General features: G+C 47.3%; 1 protein-coding gene across 1 annotated transcript; it reads left to right on the top strand.

Moving 5' to 3' along the window:
• The first annotated feature begins 49 nt into the window (after nucleotides 1–49).
• C13H5orf52 (chromosome 13 C5orf52 homolog) lies at nucleotides 50–9,764 on the top strand. Its single transcript, XM_036098472.2, has 3 exons — nucleotides 50–439; nucleotides 2,521–2,629; nucleotides 5,777–9,764. Exons 1-3 carry the CDS (start codon nucleotides 219–221, stop codon nucleotides 5,972–5,974), a joined length of 528 nt encoding a protein of 175 aa, XP_035954365.1. The 5' UTR covers nucleotides 50–218; the 3' UTR covers nucleotides 5,975–9,764.
• The last annotated feature ends 7,190 nt before the right edge of the window (nucleotides 9,765–16,954 follow it).

The raw sequence follows: 16,954 nt of genomic DNA, 5'->3' as shown, positions 1-16,954 counted from the left end.
CAACGCGGCGGGCTGCACCACGGCGGCCGCCGAGGGACAATCCTGCCGCGTCCTCAGCCTCCTAGACTCCGCGCATACGTCCCGCCCCAAGGTCCCACCTTCCGTCACGCGTCTCCCGGGCAACGCGCCTTGCTCTGCGCGCCGCGTCGGCGCAGGGATTCACTCGGCCTCCGCGCGCTCGCCCTCCTCTGCCTCCCGCTGCCGAGTCGTTCTGGAGCATGGTAGACTCGGCTGCCCAGCAGTCCAGGCCCTCGGTCACATGGGACCTGGGCTCGCCATCGGTTTTTTCGGCCTCCCAGGCGACTACCAGTTCCGGCACCAACCGGACCCGGGCCTCCCCGCACGTTAGATTCGGCAGCCAACCCGAAATCCACGTAGGGACCCACCCGCAGATCTGCTTCCTGCGGCCGCGGACCGCGCAGCCGCTGGTGCTCTTCAGGTGCAGCCCGGATGCCCAGGGCTATTCTCAGACCCCCGCTCCTCCAGCGGCCCTTGGGACCTCGGCCGTGGCTCTCCCAGAGCCCCGAGCCCGTCAAACCCCCAGAGAGCCTGGATTTCTCACAGATGCGAGCCCCACCCAGCTCCTTCCCAGGCCAGCACCTCGCACCCCCAGGAGCTCGGGAGTCCAAACGCCCTCAGCCTGGGACTCCCAGGAGAAGCTGGAATTCCCATCTCCCACCTGCGTGTCTTCCGAATCTCCCCGGCTCTTTAGTCTCCCAGGCTTGAGATCGTATAGCCCCGGGGTCCCCAGCGCCCTTTGGGCCAGCCTTGAACTTCCTTAGAGCCTAGCGAGGCTCAGGTCCCTTCAGGCCTGACACCTCTCTCCTCAGCCTCTACGTTCCCCAGTAGTCCTGGGAAAGCCCTTCAGCTTTCCGAGTCGCACAGACCCCAACTTCCCCTCCCTCCCTTCCATTCCACAGCCCTGGCAGCATCCTCTAGGCTCCCACAGAGGCCTTGCGTTGGAAAACAATTTGGTTCAAAATGACCGTTTATTACTTGAAAGGGGATATTTACAGTCTCTGTTCCCCCCACCTTTTTAAACTTTTCCAGGAAATATTGGTAAATTTGGTACACCACTGAGTAGGCGAAGAGCGTTTTATGTGTCTTTAAATATTTTACGTTTTGTTTTTTTTTTTAACAGGATATGGGAGACGTTTTTATGTGAGCATCTCCTTTTTTGTATGTCACCCTTTTTATTTTCATGCCTTTGTTGTCAGAAAAATGTAAATGGGAGACTGGGAACATTTGTTTATACTAGTCTATAAATGTAAAAACATTCATAAAACCATAGTTCCAGATTGGCTGAAAATGAATTAGAAATTTTTTTTTAGTCCTTCAAAATGCTTTAACCTTTAAATATTGTCTTTTTTGTCCTGTCAAAGTAGTGTACACTTATAGGAAAATCAGACAAGACAAGCAAGCAAAATGAATGGCCACAGACAATCACTGTTAACATTTTGGTATATATTCTTCCAGATCCATTCATATATAAGTACTACAACATGGTGATTCAATTTTGGGGGGAAAAATTTATCACAAGAAATTTCACTATTGTGTTACCTACTCCCCCCCCCCCCCATACACTATGGATATCTGTTTTATTCATGACTGCATAGTATTTTATTGTATGGCCTAATTAGAATTTATTCCATTGCTTCTCTATTGTACACTTAATTTACAAATTTTAGGAAGAAAATATGAACAATTATTTTGAAATGGGCAAAAACATTTAGAGGTACATATTTGCAAAACCACTTCATGGTGTAAGTAAATTATCAAAAAGCAAAAACCTGGCATTATGCATTCTTGACCAATTCTTCATTTTGGCCAAATTTTTATCTCTAGTTTCACTGGGAGCACCTGGCTCCAGTCCATAACCCCCAACCACCCAACCCCTCCCATCCCATCTTCTTCCTCTCATCTTAGGAAGTCTCCTCAAATCTTTTTCCACCACAAACTTCCCTCACTTTTCTAGACTTTTTCCAAACCCTCTTCCCTTAGAATTCCTTCTTCCCTTAGAAGTCCCCTGTTAACCAGCCTAACCTCCAGTCCTTTTTTTCCCTGCTTCCTCTGATCCCTCCCCCTGCCAATCTTTCTTAGACCTAGGCTCTGGAGCAAGTGCTCCCCACTTCACCCGCCTCAAATTCATCCCTCTGAACCCTACCCTACAACTTTTGCTCTTCTCTAAGACCCCCACCTCCCATCTCATCCTATTTTTTCTCCTTAAGATGGTTGCTTCTGAGGACAGTTTTGAGTCCTGTTCACACTTTGGGCCTTTCCACATCTTTCTCAGGATGACTTTTCCTCTCAGCATCCAGAAAATACCCGTTTAGTGCACATTTTCTGCAAGAGGAAGCCTGGGCCTACTCCCTTGCTCCTCCGAAAATTATGGCAGCTGTGCCTCTCCTAAGAATCCTGGGGAAGCCTCAGTCACTCCCCTAGGACCCCATCAAATCAGTCCCTGTCCTAGCCCTGGCCCCAGCCATCTCACCCTGTGCCACTTTTCCCTCTCACTTCCAGCGTAATGAATTCCAGTGAAGCAGCGGCGAAAAAATTTTTACCCAAGAGCAACTTATCCCGGGTGATTATTCGTGACAATCTCAGTGCACAACGGATCTGTGAGATGGAGGTAAAGTCATCAAAAGCTTTTGCATTAGAGGGTGTTAGTGGCTTGACCCATGTTCACTTCACCCTCACCAATAGCCTGGGTGGGGGGGTGGGTGGGGGGGAATCACAGATTTTAGAGGTGATCAAGGTGCTCTAAAGCAAGTCTCATTTTACAGAGGAGGCAACTGAGATTCGAGGTTACTGGTTTGCCCCAGACGTCACAGCTATTGCTGGGCCGAGGGAGCCAAGGAGAAGGATTCCATATTTTTTGGTTCTTGTGGCATTTCCCCCCTCCAGTCATGTTATTTCTCTAGAGGATCCATGAATGGATTCCTACTGTCTCCTGTAGAAAGAAATCTTGGGTCTTGGAGTTTGAAATGGCATCAGTACTCTTTGGTCTGATTTTTCCTTTACCTGGAGGAGCACTGAGGCCCTTCCCCTTTCTGCTTATGGACAAGTAGGGTTGGACTGCTACCCCAAAATCCATAGAAGAAGGGGAGGGAAAACAGTGTTGTCACCACACAGACTCAATTTAATTCATTAAATGCATCATTAGGGGCTGCTTAGGATAGGCACTGTGTTGGGCACTAGGAAGAGGCTGGTGAACACGATGGACTGTGATAATGTACTCATTTCTTCAAGTGGAGCAGAAATCCCAGAGTTGAATTGCTGTCCCCTTCTTTTTTTTTTTTTAAGATTTTATTTATTTATTTGACAGAGAGAGATCGCGAGAGCAGGAACACAAGCAGGGGAAGTGGGAGAGGGAGAAGCAGGCTTCCTGCTGAGCAGGGAGCCCGATGCGGGGCTTGATCCCAGGACCCTGGGATCATGACCTTAGCCGAAGGCAGACGCTTAACGACTGAGCCACCCAGGCGCCTGAATTGCTGTCCCCTTCTTGACTCTGTTGACTTCCCTCCATGTTCCAGGGCCAAATCTAGACGGGCCTATGAGATTCTGACATTAAAAAGAGTAGGAGAGGTTCAAGAGATGAAGCTAAAGCCTCTTAAAGGCCAAAGAGACCAAAAGAAGAGCAGGGGTCTGGGTGTTTCTCTCTCTGCTAAACTTCAGCGGCACAGTGTAGTCGAAAGAGGGTGGACTTGGCAATGGACAAGCCAGCTTTTTGTGACCTCAGGGAATGACATTTCCTCCAGGACTCCCTTTTCTCATTTGTAAAATAGGATCTATTAGGATCCTCTCAGTTGCTGGTGACTCAAACTGAACTTGAACTAGTACAAGTAAAATAGAGAACAATCTGTTTACATAATCAAGGATGGGTAGGGCAGGGTCACCAATGTTTGGGATGAGAGGAGTCAGGGACTCCAGTACCATTGGATGTGTCTTCCACTTTACTTTTTCATCTCTTTTCTGTGTCTTTGTGCATGTTGGCATAATCATCAGGCTGGCTGTCCCTGGTGAGCATGGCCAAGGAAAGCCTGGCCCGTAGCCTAGAAAGGAAATGGGGTGCTTCCACTGTTGCTCACATTAGACGAATCCTGGGGAAACTCCGGTTGGCCCAGGGTGTGTCACTGGCCCATCCTTGCCCCAGTCAGTGTGACTAGGTGGTGTGGGCTGTTTTGACTGGCCCAGGATGGGTTGGGGGCCAATTTCTATCACCAGCAGGGGGAGGGGATGTTCTATCTCTGGCAAGTGGGGTGAGGATCCGTGAGATGCTGTAACTGGAGACTCTCCTGAGGTGCTTTATATGTATCAGAGGGCTGTGCCACCCTCCAGGCATCCAGAAGTTCTCCTTTTAAAGCTGTATTGAGCCCTTATGTGCTTTAGGTATTGAACATCCATTATGTATTATGTATTATTAATAGTTCAGGAAATTGAGGCTCAGAGAGACAGAGTAACTTCACTAAGGTCATCCAGTGCATCATCGTAGAGTTGTAAACCTGGGTCTGACTGGCATCTTCCCTTCAGGATGAAGACTGTCTTCTCCTTATTTGTAGACCTGGTGACTTGCTAAGGTCCCAGCTTGTAGGAGCTCAGTGGATGTGAGGCCTGAGTGGCAGCATGGCAGTGTTTCTGTCTCCCCCCCCGCCCCCCGCCCCTTCCCCTAAAGTGCTCACGTGAAGAGAAGAGGCAGCTTTGGCTAAGCCACTGGTTTCTCAGGACCTTGACAAGAACAGCTAAGACCTTGTGTCCTGGGAATCATCTGAGCACACTCTGAGAACACACCCACCCTCCCGCTTCATCCCTTGTTCCCAGGATCCACTTAGGTTCTTGGCTCATCCCTTGTTCCCCTTGCACAATGATCATGGCAACACTGGCCTTGAATGGAGCTCTCCTTTGCCTACGTTGTGCTGGGTTTTGAGACACTGTCAAGGCTTAGAATCCCCAGGAGGGTTTGCAAAAATGTCAGCTCCCAGGATCACCCCCCACCTGGTTCTGTTTTCACATGCCCAACACTTCCCCATCCTCCAAAACCCAATCCCAATTTATAAGTCACCCCTCCATGAGGCTTTTCTTGGTATTTTCCTTCTTTGAGCTCTGTACTTCTTTGTAGGGGTGTGTCACTCTCTGCTTCACTTAGAAACATTTGGGCATGTGCCCCAGCTTCCCGACGATGTTGTAGTCGCTCTGAAGACCTGCGGCTGATTTTTGTTAGTGTCCACTTCACAGCTAGCTCACTGGAATAAGCAAATGAGTGAGTAAGATAAAGGATGTGCCTTTCTAGGGCTTACAGTCTTGTTGGGGACAGGACAGAAATGATACGCTAGACAAAATAAGTAGAGGTCAGTGTGATGTAGGGGATGTCAGAGACAGTATGTGGGAAGCACTGAGTGAGTACTAGGGACAGGGTGATAGGATTTATGGAGGGGAAGGAGCCGGATGCACCTTTTCTCCACCCTCCCCACCACACACCTCCTTCTGACCAGTTTTCCAATAGAGATGTTGAGGTCCAAATCAGGCTTCTGGGCTGCAGACTGTCAGAGGTACCATAGGGGTTATGTGGCTCAATGCCCACATTTTACAAATAGGGAGACTGAGGCTTACTATGAGTCTATCTATTTAGGGACTATTGAGTCCAGCTGGCTCATTTTCCACGTACCCCCCCCCCCCCCATCAGCAGCACAGATGTCTCTCTTTCTGTGAAGTAGCTTCTTCATCCTAACATCAACTCTGGTTTTTTTTGTTTTGTTTTGTTTTGTTTTGTTTTTTTAAGATAAGAGCCTCAGACAGGACCAAGAGAAAGATGAGCCACTTATACGACCACCTGAAGAAAAAGTTCATGACGGACCAGCTCAGGAAGCTGGGGCGCTGGCGACGGGAATCCATGAACATCCAGGAGTACCTGGATAGCATCCGCGTGTACAAGGTCCACTTCAAACTCCAGCGTAACAGGAAAAGCCAGCCGCCCTAGTCAAGGCGGAGTAATCTGCCCCTGGGCCATGACGACACTAGGCTACAGGCGGAGGAGAGGCAGAAGCTAGCCCTCCCACACCATCGTAGAACAACAATAAACTGAGACCAGCGGACAGCGGAGCACAAAAGCTCTCAGCAACTGTGATATTCCTTGCCCTGCCCCACCATCCCGTCTGTTCTGGTGAAGGTGATCCTGATGGACCCGTAGCTGCCTGATTGGGAGGAGGCTGAATCAAGCCGGTTTATGGTTAAGGCCAAGATCCACCTTTGGTACCCACCTGTCTGAAGTGAAATGCCAGGCCAAGTGTCCTGGGACAGTGAGTGGTACCTTAGATGGGAAGGATTCAGTAGTGCCGCTGTCTAGTGGTGAGGGGGTCAAGGTGAGGCATGGGACAGACCTAGGTGAAGCGCTATATCTGCCCCCCACCAGCTGTGTGAGTCTGTAACCTCTCTGAGCCTCTGGTTCCTTATCCGAAAGAATGGGGTGGTAGTGAGGGAACCTGCCTCCAAGAACTGGTGTGAGGATGTGGAATGCTTGGCCCAGGGCCCATCATTGCCGATGGCTCTTATCATGATGGCTCCCTGACGGCTTCGGGCCTTGCCAGTCTCCAGTCCCTGGCTTTGCCTGCTGTCCTGACTACACCCTGACAGTCCCCACATTGTACCTTTACATGCACAGGCCCCTCATCCAGAATACCCCTTCAGCGCCCCCAGGGTTCTCTCTTCATCCTCCAGAGCTTATCTCAATGCCATTTTCTACAAAACTTTTCTGACCTCTTTCTGCTTCCTGCCTGCCCTTCCCCCCCACCCCCTTTGTCACATGGGTTTCCTCTACCCTCTGAACTTGGATTACCCAGGGTGGCTTAATTCTGCCTTGTGTGGTAGCTATTTGGGCATTTGTCTTAACCCCTGATTAGATGGTACAGTCTTTGAGAGCAGGGACCAAGGATCCTCCAAGATCCAGGCCAGGCCTCTGCCATGACACTTCCCCCCACCTGGCCCCAGTAGAAAAGGCCACTCCTTCCAGTGCCCACACCTCTGTCTGCACTGAGCGTGTGGTTGGCCATTTCTTGTTTGCTCACCGTCTCCCTGACCAGATTGTGAACGTCTTAATGGTGGAGATGCTGACTTACTCATCTGTAACCACAATGCCTAGTAAATGCCTAGTCGTCACTCAGTGTTTTCTGACTAAATGACTATTCCTCTTTGTAGTATAGCTTTAGCACAGTGCACAGAGCAAGGGCCTAGTATATATGTTTTTTAAGTTAACCAAGTCCCCTCATTTTACAGATGAGGAAACTGAGGCCCAGAGAGGTGACTTGATTTGCCTAGGGTCCTGCAGCAAGTTAATGGCAGAGAACCAGAAGCAGGTTTCCTGTCTGCCATGGAGTGGTCATTCTGCATCACAGCACCTGCTAGGTAAGGACATCAGTCCTCTCGGTGGCTTTTGGAAGTCTTCCCCAGGAAGTCCTCCTTACTTGTTCTCATCCTCATCCTCATCCTCATCCTCATCACGCCCCTCTCCAGGCTTAGTGCCTGGTCGCAGGCCTTCCTCTGAACGGAATATCCAGGAGCCTGATCTGGTTCATGATGTTTTTCTTTTCCTCCTTTATGGTCTTCCCTTGAGAACTGGAGCGTGCTACTTTTTAGTGGGGATGAAAACAGTCTTTTTTCCAAGCCCTTCTCTGTTTTCTTGGCTGATCACGACTGTTTAGAATAATTGATTTTAAATATTTAGAGTTTATCACACAAGAAATATGACCACGTCTGCCAAAAACCTTTTAGATCAACCTCTGCTAGCACTTTGGTGTCTTTCCTTTATTTGGTGTGTTTGTTTCCTTTCAACAAATATTTTTCCTTGGCCATCAGCCAGCGTGCCTGGAAAGGGGAAAGGCTTTGGGGATCTTGGAGTCTTCAGAGGGCCCACAGAGCAGCCCCAGCCCCTCTTTCTCTAAACTGTCCCCAGGGTCTCCCTACCTCCAGGATCTTGCTTAATGCAGCCTCCCTGAGCCTGACTCCAGTCTAGCCTCCAGCCACATGCACCCTCCTGGATGGCTGGCCTTGGCTGAGAGTCTTTGCATCCTCATGCTGTGGCCCAAAGGACTGCAGGATTCCCTGGGAGTGAGATGTCAACCTAATGAGTCAATTTTATAAGTCACTAACTCACCTCTAATTGTGTGGACTCAGTCTTCCCATTTTTGTTTTAAAAACCAGGGGATGTTGCATTTAAGCAGGGGACAAGCAGTGATGGAATTCTGGAGAGGCCACTTAATTGTTGGGAAGGAAAAAGATTAAAGGGAAGAAAAATCAGCAAGGGATGAATGGAGGGGTGTTGGATGGGAAGATATTGTTCGAGAAACAGAATCTTGACGCTAAGGAGAGGTTTATAGAGTCTTTAGTTCAGTGGCCACACATACACATGCGCTCATGTGCACAACTCTCAGTTCAAATGAAATCTCACCTGGCCCATTCCAGTAGTCAAGACTATCGCCATATTAACATTTATTCAGCACTCCTGTGCTGGGCACAAGGCTCAGCTCTTTTCAAACATGATTCATTGAATCCTCCCAACAACAAAGTAAGTAATTTTATTAGCCCCCTTTTGTAGGTGAGAAATCAAGGCTCAGAGAGTAAGAATTCCACCTAAGTAAGGTTGGGCAGCTAGTAAGTGACAAAGGCCACCCTATGCCTGTCTCACTCTGGAGACCATCTCCTAACCATCATGTGTTAAGTTCCCCATCTTTATTACTCTAGTTGGAAGTGGAGGGCCTGGGACCTAGAGCCTTCTGGAGCCTGATTTCACAGATGGTGTTGCAAGGGCCTCAGCTGTAATGTCAGCTAGGCTAAAACCCAAGTCTCCCTTCTACCAGGTGGCTAAGAAGACCTTGCCGTGATCCTGGGTTGGATATAGGCTGTTGAGGGAGAGTTAGGCTGGGTTAGGGAGATCTAGATGATGGGGATGAAGTAGGGCACAGGAGTCCCTCCTACTGCCCATTGGCTGTGAAAAGATGTTCCCAGTGTCACCCTCAGGGAATCTCCGTGGAATATCCTTCATGTCTGAAGAACTATGCTGAGGGCAGGGGACAGATGAATGATACTCTTTTAAAAAGAATTTTAAATTCAATTAATTAACCTATAATGTATTATTCGTTTCAGAGGTAGAGGTCAGTGATTCATCAGTCTTATATAACACCCAGTGCTCATTACATCACGTGCCCTCCTTAATGTCTATCACCCAATTGCCCCATCCTCCCACCCACCTCCCCTCCAGCAACCCTCAGTTTGTTTCCTATGATTAAGAGTCTCTTGTGGTTTTTCTCCCTCTCTGATATCATCTGGTTTTATTTTTTCCTCTCTTCCCCTATGATCCTCTGTTTTGCTTCTTAAATTCCACATATGAGTGAGATCATGTGATAATTTTCATTCTCTGATTGACTTATTTTACTTAGCACAATATCCTCTAGTTCCATCTACATCGTTGCAAATGGCAAGATTTCATATATATTTTTGTTGATGGTTGAGTAGTTTCCATTGTGTATATATACCACATCTTCTTTATCCATTAGATGAATGATACTCCCTTTTAAAGGGATCAAGTCTGCTTGAGCATACCTTTAATTCTTGCTGAAAATCCATTTCATTCCCTCCTCCTCTATCACCACATGCTTTAGAGTACTTGGAAAAACCTCCCAGGGTAGAAAACTTGCTGGGGGCACAGTGGACCTTGTTTTCCTTCCCTCTCCAGAATTTTTCCATGACCTGGAACAGAAGGAGGGAAGTTCTATTTACCGAGCACCTGTTATATGCAAGGCATTTCCTATCTTACCTCAATCAGTCCTTACAACACTTGTCAGGTATTATGCCCATCTTACAGGTGAGAAAACCAAGGCACAGAGAGGCTAAGGAACTTGCTCAGAGTCAGTAGGTTTGAGCCAGGCTGCGAGATGCATAGGGCATACTCTTTCCATATCGTCTAGTCACTCTGGTGATCCTCAGCCCCTTTGTGAGCACCAAACTCGATTTCAGCCATTGTTGGCGGCAGAAACAGCTCTGTGAGGGATACCCGTGCTGTGGGCCTGTTCATGGCCCTGGCCCCTGACTCTCCTCCACAGAGGTCAGTGATGTGGCAGGGAGGAAGTCTTGGATGATTACTCATTCTCCTCATGGAAGGTCCCAGCTCCAGACTGTCAGGGGCAGTGGCTTTGAAACCCCAGCAGGAGAGTGTGGAGTAGGCTGCCAAGGGGCTAGGCAGCTGGAATTCTAGCCACAGCTTGTCAGGGAGCAGGGGAGGCATCTGGCTACTCCAGCTGCAGTGAAGAGGAAACTCAAAGTTCTTACATATCCATCCCATTAGTCCATCTGTCCATCCATCCATCCATCCATCTGTCCGTCCACTCAACTCTCCATGTGGCCCTTCAGCACACAATCAGAACACAAAGGTGGAGGAACTAGTTTTCTTGTCTGCTGTGATCCTCTCAATTTTCCTGATCAGTGTGAGGACATGGGGTGACCTGCTCACTGGGAGTGCCTCTGCTTGGATTCACTCCGACTTTGGGCAAGTCACCTCTCCACTCTGAGAGTTTGTGGGGCTGAAAAAACCTTAGAGTTGCCTTGTGCAGGTCACTTGTGCAGGTAAGGAATTCATGGTGGATTTGGGACTGGATCGCAGGATGCTGCCACTCATTTGTAAAGTGGGAGTGGGAATCCTGTCTCTCCTTGCCACCTGGGATTGTAGGGAGGAGCCCCCGGGGTAAAAGGTGGGAAAGCGCTTTGAGGCCAGAAAGTCCCAGAGGAGCACCCGGGGCCCTGGCGGCTGGGCCAGGACAGATCCCACAGTGACCACAAGGGGTCAGCAGACACTTGTGCGCTCAGCTAGGATCTGCTGGAAGTCACAGGCTTGTGTGCTGGGGTCTGGAAGGGAGGCCAAGTCATTTCATTCCTGGAGACCCATAACACAAAGAGGTGGGGGCATAGCTCAGTCCAGCCCCTTGTGGAATCGAGAGGTGGTACTCTGGGTGTGACAGTACAGAGCCTGGTCCAGCTGCTGACTTTGGAACTCTGCCGGGCTCAGAGAGCTGAGGGGGCAGAGCCGGGAGCAGGCCTGGGACTCCCCACCTCCCCAAGTAATCTTTCTTTGGGCTTTAGCTTTCCCACCTGCAACCTGGTGGCTGATCTCTGCACTTCCTTCCAGTTCTCAGATCCTGAGATGTGGCAAAGGGCTTTGCACACATCATGCTCCACAAATACCTGCATTTGAATGGATTGGAGAGACTCCTGCTCTGAGCAAAGCCAGGCTTATACAAAATGATAATTCAGGGTGAGTTTTGCTTTACTGATGTATTTATCACTTGGCAGAATGATTCCTGATGAGATCATTTTAGCCAGTTGGCTCCTCTGGGAGCACTTTCAAGGTTCTGTCACCAAGTCACTCTCAGCTTCTGGAATGACCCCCACTGAGAAGCTTTGTGTGCCGGTCTTTCTCAGTTCTTCCTGTGGCTCACCAACATTCACTTTCCGCTTCATTCAGGGTGTTTCTCGAGCTCCTTGTATGGCACTCTCATAAGTGCTGGAACAAAACTGACTCAAATTCCCTGCCCTCGTGGAGCTTACATTTGAACATTCCCTAGGGGGAAAAATGAATCAGATGAAAACCCTGGCTGTTGGTGGCTGGTGCCTCCTTTGGGTTCTACAGGGAGAACTATTTGGGCTACATTTGCCCTGTTCAACCCATTGGCCACTGGAAATGCTGCCCACAAGCTTGGAAGGCTGCATGTGTCCTCATTCCTCGCTGCTGCAGAAAGGTCTCGTTCATCTGATGTATGTGGGCTCTATAGTTAGATGAGTCTAAATCAGAATCTCAGCTCTATCTCTCAGGAGAAAGTTATTTTACACCCCCCACCCACCCTTGGAGCTTCAGTTCCTCATCTGAAAATGGGAATAATTGTGGCACCTACCTTATAGGCTTGTTCTGAGAACTCAGTGAGCTAATGCTCACATCAGGAACCTGGTATGAGGCCTGGCCCCTCATAGCGTAAATGTGAAGGGGGTTGTGGTGTAATTGTAATTGTCGTGATGTACTTGGAGCTGACGTGTAAACCTTGAGAGGCAGCCTGGTGCAGGAGAGTGAGCCCCTCAATTTGCTGAGACCCTGGGCAGCATACATCCCATCTCTGGGCTTTGCTGGACTTCTCTCTTCCTTCAGATTTCAGTTAATCCCTCAGGAGGAAGAAGTTGGACTGAGATACACCCATAACCCATTAGTCAGTGAGTGCCTGGTGGGAACGGGGTCACGGAGCAGTGGTCAGTCACTGGGGCCCCAGCCAAACCTTCCTCTGGTAGTTCTACAGGGCTGAGTACACGGGCTGTGCAGGATGAAATGGTCACAGGGAAATATGGTTCCTTCGCTTTGTTCAAAAGGCAAATTAGAGGACTGGGAGCACCTGATCCTGTGGAACCTAGCTTTCCAAACTTATTTCCTGTACTTCTTCCCACAAGCCAAACCTCATGAATTCTCTCTCTTCTCCAAAGAGGCCTCTTGATTTTCTACTTGCAACCTTTGATCCTACTGTTTACCCTGTGAGGAATACAGCCCTCCCTCCTCTCCATTTGAAATTCAGCTCAGACCCTTTAAGGGCCTGGTTTCTGGTCCACCTTCGTGAAGCCCGCCCTGATGTGAGCTCTCTCTTCCTGGACTAGATGCACCCCGTCCGTCTTTCATACCTGGTGTTATCATCGTTCACCATATTCCCTTCATTCTCTAATGGGACTGGGAGCTCCTACCGGGCAGTTGCTGGACAAAGGGAGGTTGGGCTCCCCCTTTCTTTGGGAAATTTGCATCATGTACCACCAACCATATTCTCTGGAACTCCCAGGTCATTTCCAAGATGTTTTCTATGTTCTTTTTCCTTCTACTGCTTCAGAGATTCTGTGTGCTCTGTCACTGAGGAATCATTGACTATCCAGAAAGATTTTCAAACACAACCTAGGATTTCTATCACCCTAAGCAGAGGGCAAAACAGAGGCTGCTAACCAATAGTCCTCCTGGGGTTGACAGTGGGGCTGTTGAGTTTGGTCAACACCATGTTTTCCATGGTCTTGAGGTTAAGCATTTTGTGTGTGGGGGGAGAGGTTATGCAAGGTCTGGTTAGCAACAGCTTCTACCAGGACTATTGACCTAAAGCCAAGTGCACTTACCTTCCTAGCCCCTGAAGGCATTTGAGTTTGTGATCACCCCAAAGTGTGAGAACATGGGTTCCTTTAAAATATTTAACTAGTTTCTACAACTTTAAACTTGCACTTTATACAAAAGTGAAATGTACGGTGTATATAACAAAATGGGAACTCCCCTCTTGCTCCTCTCTGGGACCACCAAGTTAACAGTTTCTATGCATCTTTCTAGAAATGTTCTAAGATCACAGGTCCTTAAGATGAAGTTCATGGTCTTCATAAATTATATGTAAAATTTTAGATGTAAATGCTGATTTGTATATTCTGTAGGTTCCATCATCATCTTATGGGGGTCCACGATACCTGCCCCCCCACTCCCCACACATGTTAAGAACCACTGACTTTGAGACTTCAAATTCAGGATGTTCGACTAACACCCATGTTGGCCTCTCATCTTTCTTGAGACCCCACTGAAATAGAAGTATAGAAAATTCAAAAAGTACTAAACACTCAACAGCAAAGAGAACTAGAAAGAAGACTTATGCCACAAATATACCTTGAATTCCTACTATATGCCAAGTCTTCTAGGCCCTGATGGTAGAGCAGTGAAAGGAATCTGACAAAAATTCCTGCCCTCCTGGAGCTTACATTCTAATAAGAGGAGACAGAAATAAACCAAATAAATCATTTAGAAGGTGAAAAATTCTGTGGGAGAAAAAGAAAACAGCTGTGGGTGCTTGGGAAGGCCATGTTGGGGGGTGGTTTAAAGAAAGATGGATCACTGGTGAATGAGAGATTTCAACAAGTGCTTGGAATATGGCAGAAGATGAGAGCTCTTGATGAATGAAACAGATGGAAGGAGCAGCCAAGAACATTCTCTTAGCCAACTAAGGAGGAGGTGGAGTCAGCTGGCTTGAAAGAACCCAGGGAGAGCTTTGGGCTCAAAGTCAACAGGTTATAGAAGAAGGGAGGAGGGAGGAAAGAGAATGAAAATAGGGGATTTTATTCCTTAAGCTAGTTAGTAAGCTCATGGGTGTCACTTGTATTGTTATTTGCAGGCCTACACATATTTTTACAATATTCTTTTGTATCTACTTAGTATATAATAAACTCACACACAACCTGGGGCAGATGGGCCTGTGGGGTGGTGGATACCTGCTCCAATCCACTGTCCTACCCTTCTCTACACTCAAGTTTCCAAAGTGCAGGTAACATTTCTCCCAGGCAGAAAACAGTATAGCTTTTCTCTTAAGAAATTGAATTCAATATCGCAGGTCAGCTAGAGTTTGCAGTGTGGATGTTGGTACCACAGAATAGAGGCCTCCTGACTCTGCTATTTATGATTCTGCTCCACACTGGGCTTCTAGCCAGGTATTCTCATTTAGCGAAAGGACCAGAGGTAAGCCAGACCTAATTGTGTAATAGCAGAAGAAACCTACATCAACTCATTTTACAAGGTACTCAGTAATGGGCATACAGCCAGAAAGCAGCCAACCTGGGATCTGAACAGAGGCCTTCCTTCCAAACTTGTGCCCTTAGCTCTTAGCTCATACATATCCTTTCCTGGGTAAAATGAGGCACAAACTAGTCAGCATTTCTATCTGTGCCCACAAGCTTATAAGAGAATCTGTCTGGATTTTGAACGAAGACCAATGGGAACAGAGAGGCCTGGGTTTGTTTTGTTTTATTTTTGTTTTTTTTAAACAGGCTCCACACCCAACGTGGGACTTGAACTCACAACCCTGAGATCAAGAGTTGCATGCTCTACCAACTGAGCCAGCCAGGTGCCCTGAAAGGCCTGGGTTGTTATCCAGTTAGCAATGTGACCTTGGGCTGACCTCAGGTGGAAATGGTGGCTGTGACCAGCTCTGTGGCATGAGGTTGGATCAGCTATCCCAGAGTCTTCCCACCCACAGGCCCTTCACTGATTATCACTCTTAAGCTTTTCCCGCTCCTAAGGTCTGCAGGGGCAGCCTGGCAAGGCTTCTTTTGGGGGTGGGAGGCAGCTGTCTGGGGGCAAGTGTCTGGTGTCTCTGTTCTCTTATGACACAGGTGGACAGGCTTTGGGGCTAGAGAACCTTCTGTTTGAACCTGGCTCCCCATTTGTCCATGGTGTGACTCCAGGCAGGCCTTTAGCTCTGTGAACTTCGATTCCCTCTTACGGAAACATGGGGGAATTTACAGGGTTGTTGGAAAGGTAGGAGGCGAGGTTTGTAAAAGGCCCAACATTTGTAAAACAAAAGCATTTTGTGGTAATTTTCAAACCTATACAAAAGTGAAAGCTGAGAAAACCATATAATATACTCATGTGTACCCATCACATTGCTTTAACACTGTCAACCCCTGGCCATTCGTTGTTCCTCTGCTCCCCACCCACTTCATTTTTTAAAAAGCCATATTATTTGAAAGCAAATCCAAATATATAATTTCACCCAGAAGGACATCAGAATATATCTCTACAGATAAATCCTTTTAAAAAAATCACAATACCATTATAACACATATAACAAATAATTTCTTAATATTCCCTAAAACCCACTCTTTGTTCAATATTACCCAATTGTCCCTGAAATATATTTTTTGCAGTTGGTTAGTTTGAATCAGGATCCAAACAAGGTTCACATACTGCATCTGGTTGATATGTCTCTTAAGTCTTTTTTTTTTTTTAAGATTTTATTTATTTATTTGACAGAGAGAGAGAGAGCACAGCAGGGGGAGTGGCAGGCAGAGGCAGAGGGAGAAGCAGGCTCCCCGCAGAGCAGGGGGACCCTAATGTGGGACTCGATCCCAGGACCCTGGGATCATGACCTGAGCCGAAGGCAGTTGCTTAACCAACTGAGCCACCCAGGCGCCCTCTCTTAAGTCTTTTTAAAATGGATAACATTTTCCTTTTCCCATCTTTTTTTCCTAGGCCATGTATTTATTGAATATAATAGGTCATTTGAATATAGATTTTCCTATTTTGTGAATTTGACTGATTGATTCCTTGGGTCACTCAGCATGTTCCTCTGTCCCCTGCATTTCTTTTACACCGATCAGGCTACAAGCTGGATTAGATTCAGGTTTAGGGGCTTTTTTGGAGATAAGAGGAGGGGAGAAGTAAAATTACTTCATATCTGTTTCCTACTGGGTCACATCCAGAGGCACATAATGTCCTGTCATTGCATTTTTGGTGATGGAAGATCGATCTGTAGATTCAGCTGACGTCAGTCTGATCAGTTCTTTATGAAGTTCCCCATTTACCCCATCACTTAGAAGTTTTGATAATCGTTGCCTGGACCCATTATTTCATTTAGGGTTGCCAAAAGATGACATTTTCTTCTAATTTTATTATTCCTTCTGCATTCATTAGTCAATTCTTTTCTAAAGATTTTTTCCCCCATAAACTCTTTGGTTACTATAGATAGAATTTGTATAAGAAAGGAAGGATACAGACTTAATATCAGTTTTCAGAATAATGAATTGGTCCTGGTCATCAAAGGCAACCAATGAAGTTTTGTTTTGTTTTGTTTTGATTTATGCAACTTTAGGAATTTGTGGATCAAACTTATAGATCTTCATATATTTGATGTTTTGACCCATTGTAATCATTATTCTTGTGGATGTTCAAGTTGTCCCGTCCTTGGCCTGTGAAAGCCCCTTTGAAGTTGGCTTCTAAGTCCTTAATGGCCTCTTTACTTTCTGGAGGTGACATAATGTCTCAGGCAGGCTCATCTTGCATATTTTTTGCCCCAGACTTGGAGACATCCATTTCTCCAGCAGGTGGAATCTGGCATTTTAAATTTAAAAAATCTCCCAGGAGATCCCAGTG

Source organism: Halichoerus grypus, chromosome 13 (genome assembly GCF_964656455.1).
Source record: "Halichoerus grypus chromosome 13, mHalGry1.hap1.1, whole genome shotgun sequence".
In the NCBI taxonomy this organism is placed as follows: domain Eukaryota; kingdom Metazoa; phylum Chordata; class Mammalia; order Carnivora; family Phocidae; genus Halichoerus; species Halichoerus grypus.
Note: the sequence above shows the minus strand (reverse complement) of the source record. Positions and strands in the feature narration are given on the sequence as shown.

Bases quoted from the DNA above. Each gene is read 5' to 3' on its own strand.
- C13H5orf52 (XM_036098472.2), top strand. From the start codon at position 219: ATGGTAGACTCGGCTGCCCAGCAGTCCAGGCCCTCGGTCACATGGGAC. The intron at 440-2,520 runs GTGCAGCCCGGA...TCTCACTTCCAG, and splicing joins CAGCCGCTGGTGCTCTTCAG to CGTAATGAATTCCAGTGAAG. The intron at 2,630-5,776 runs GTAAAGTCATCA...TGTTTTTTTAAG, and splicing joins AACGGATCTGTGAGATGGAG to ATAAGAGCCTCAGACAGGAC.